This window comes from Cannabis sativa, chromosome 5, assembly GCF_029168945.1.
Source record: "Cannabis sativa cultivar Pink pepper isolate KNU-18-1 chromosome 5, ASM2916894v1, whole genome shotgun sequence".
NCBI classification, from domain to species: domain Eukaryota; kingdom Viridiplantae; phylum Streptophyta; class Magnoliopsida; order Rosales; family Cannabaceae; genus Cannabis; species Cannabis sativa.
Genome location: NC_083605.1, coordinates 57,233,937 through 57,236,528, shown reverse-complemented (window position 1 = coordinate 57,236,528; position 2,592 = coordinate 57,233,937). Strand labels below are relative to the sequence as shown.

At 30.1% G+C, this 2,592-nt stretch overlaps 1 protein-coding gene across 1 annotated transcript; it reads right to left on the bottom strand.

Moving 5' to 3' along the window:
* Positions 1-240: 240 nt before the first annotated feature.
* Positions 241-2,592, bottom strand: LOC133037956 (F-box protein At5g07670-like). The gene is made up of 2 exons (XM_061115786.1): positions 1,443-2,592; positions 241-963 (listed from the first exon to the last, which is right to left on the bottom strand). Exons 1-2 carry the CDS (start codon positions 1,447-1,449, stop codon positions 623-625), a joined length of 348 nt encoding a protein of 115 aa, XP_060971769.1. The 5' UTR covers positions 1,450-2,592; the 3' UTR covers positions 241-622.

The window sequence follows — 2,592 nt, the reverse complement described above, 5'->3', positions numbered from 1 at the left end:
GTTTTGTTTTTATAAAAAAAAATATTATTTTTTTAAAATTAAGAACCTTATTTGCTCACTAATTATATATATTTATATATACTAGGCAGAAGTTACGTGTCTAACCACGTATGGTTAGTTTTATTTTAGGTTTTATTTATAGTTATTGTTTTTTTCAAATGTCATACCTAATTTTAAAATAAATAATGCTCAATATAGAATGATAATTGTAGAAAGAATAATGATAATTTGAAGAAAGAGAATGTATAATTATGTAATATATTAAAAAAAATAAAAAAATATATATTGTATAAAGTTTTGAGAAATAAAAATTAAACTCAAAATGTTAATAAAATATTTAAAAGCAATAATAATAAATTCATAAAATTAAATTTTAATATTGTTGATATATATTAGAAAAAATAATGCTTAAGGTTTATTAAATTAAAGAAAACAATGTAAGAAATTTTTAAAATTAAAAAGAAACATATAATTTTGATAATTAAAAGAGAAGAATTATTAAATGAAAAGGAAAAAAAATTAAAAAAATTCATTATTGAAGGATTTTTTAATTTTCTATAGACTTAACAATAAAATTGTGAAATAATAATAATAAAAAAAAATACTCAATTAATTCACTGTACTATACATAATAAGTATTTATGCTCTTGTTAATCTTTATTCTAATTTGTATAATAGACCAACAAACAGAGACCGTTGAGCTATAAAACTCTTTCACATTGCTTACCAACTTCAGTACCTGCAAATTCTCACATGCTGTTATACCACGCAAGACATTGTTGTTGCACTTGTGCAATTCTAAATCTTGCAAAGTCAAGCATTCTTCGGCTAAACTTAACAGACCCAGTTCAGTAGCACCAACCAATGCCACTTTGCGAAGATTTGGGCAACCGTTGGCTAGTTCTTGAAGCCCTCTATCAATAACCTCGGGAGGAAGCAAATGGGCTTGGAAAGCTTGAGCATCTGCCGAAAAATGAGAACCAATTTGAACAGAAAACATTTTGTGGTTCAACAAAATATCAGAATTCAGGGTCGAAATCAAAGACCCAAAAAGCAAATCAACATGGGTCAGAAAGCAAAATCGAAATACGCACTCATTAAGTTGAACTAAAAAGATTTTTCTAAGATTAAGTTGAAAAGAACATTCATTGTTGGCTGCTGTAAGTGAAAAAAAAAATTAACAGGCAATAGATACTATTCAATTCATGTATTTGTGTAAAAATAAATAAATAAATAAATAAATAATAAACAGTTGCATGTAATTTAAACAATTTAATGTTAAAAAAAAATAATAATAATTACTTAATACACTTAAAATTTGAAAAAAAAAATTACTATTTTTTTTACTTTTTAAGTTTTAAAATTATAAATGAAACATTAAAAAAGATATTTTTGAAGATTCTGTATTTCTTTTTCCAATTAAAGTAAAATAAATAACTTACAAGCCATTCCCGGTGACCTTGAAGACCTTCAATGTCGAGAAGCTTAACAGCCACCGGTTGAGGCTTCAAACCCTGCCTCAGATTCTCATCCACATAACCCTTATGCACAGTCCCAAACCCACCTTCTCCCAACAAATAATTACTCGAGAAGTTCTGAGTTATACCTCGCAACTCACTCAATTAAAAATCGTATAACTCAACCCCAAAATTAAGCGCCAAGTCTTCGTTAATACGCGTCGACGAAGATCGACTCAAATCCGAGAACAAAATTCTCCGAAACGACGGAATCGGACCAATATTCTTCGACGAAAGTTCAGTCGATCTCGAAGTTTGGCACAAGCTAAGCTTCCCGAGAATCGTTTTATCCTCAGCGGAACAACTGCTCGTGGCAAAGGTCGGCCGCCACGGCTGCTTGGAGCTCTTGTCGCGGTGGGTGTTTGCCGCGGAAGAAGAATTCACATTCGAATTAGGTGAGGTCATGGCTGAAATAGAATTAGGGTTAGGGTTTGAGGATGTTTAGGAGGTAAGCTAGATTTCTTCTTCTTATGTAAAATTGAAAAGAGATTGTGAATTTGTGGGTATGTTGTTCATAGGGTTTGTGTTCTTGTTCTTCAACTGCTCCACTACTATAAACAGCCATGGCTACCGGTTCCATGGATTGGGGAAGCTTGGCGAGAATAGTGAGTAGGATTTCGTCGGAGAAAAGGAGGACGGAAATATTCTTTGGATGTCTTTTTAATATCTGATCTCAACGTTGGAATGGGGTATAAAGGGTACGAATGGAATCACAATAGGAGAATTAGTTTCATTATCGCTATCAAGCTTACAATTTGTTAGGTCTCCCTAACAATTTGTTTTATTCTCTTCTCCTAATTTTTAGCATAATTGGTTAATATAAATTAATTGAGAATATTCTGTTAAAGTTAACGGAGGAAACAAAACAACATCGTTAAACCAAGAATTACCGTTAAATAGACACTTTTAATATATAAACTACTTTGAAGATACGTGCCGAGGCACATAAATATTAGTTTTATTTGAGGTTTAATTCTTTATTTTTATTTAGATTTCTATAACTAAAGGTACGATTATGCAAATGATTTATTATATTAAAGTAATATTTGTACTACTATTATATTTGGTTAGTAAA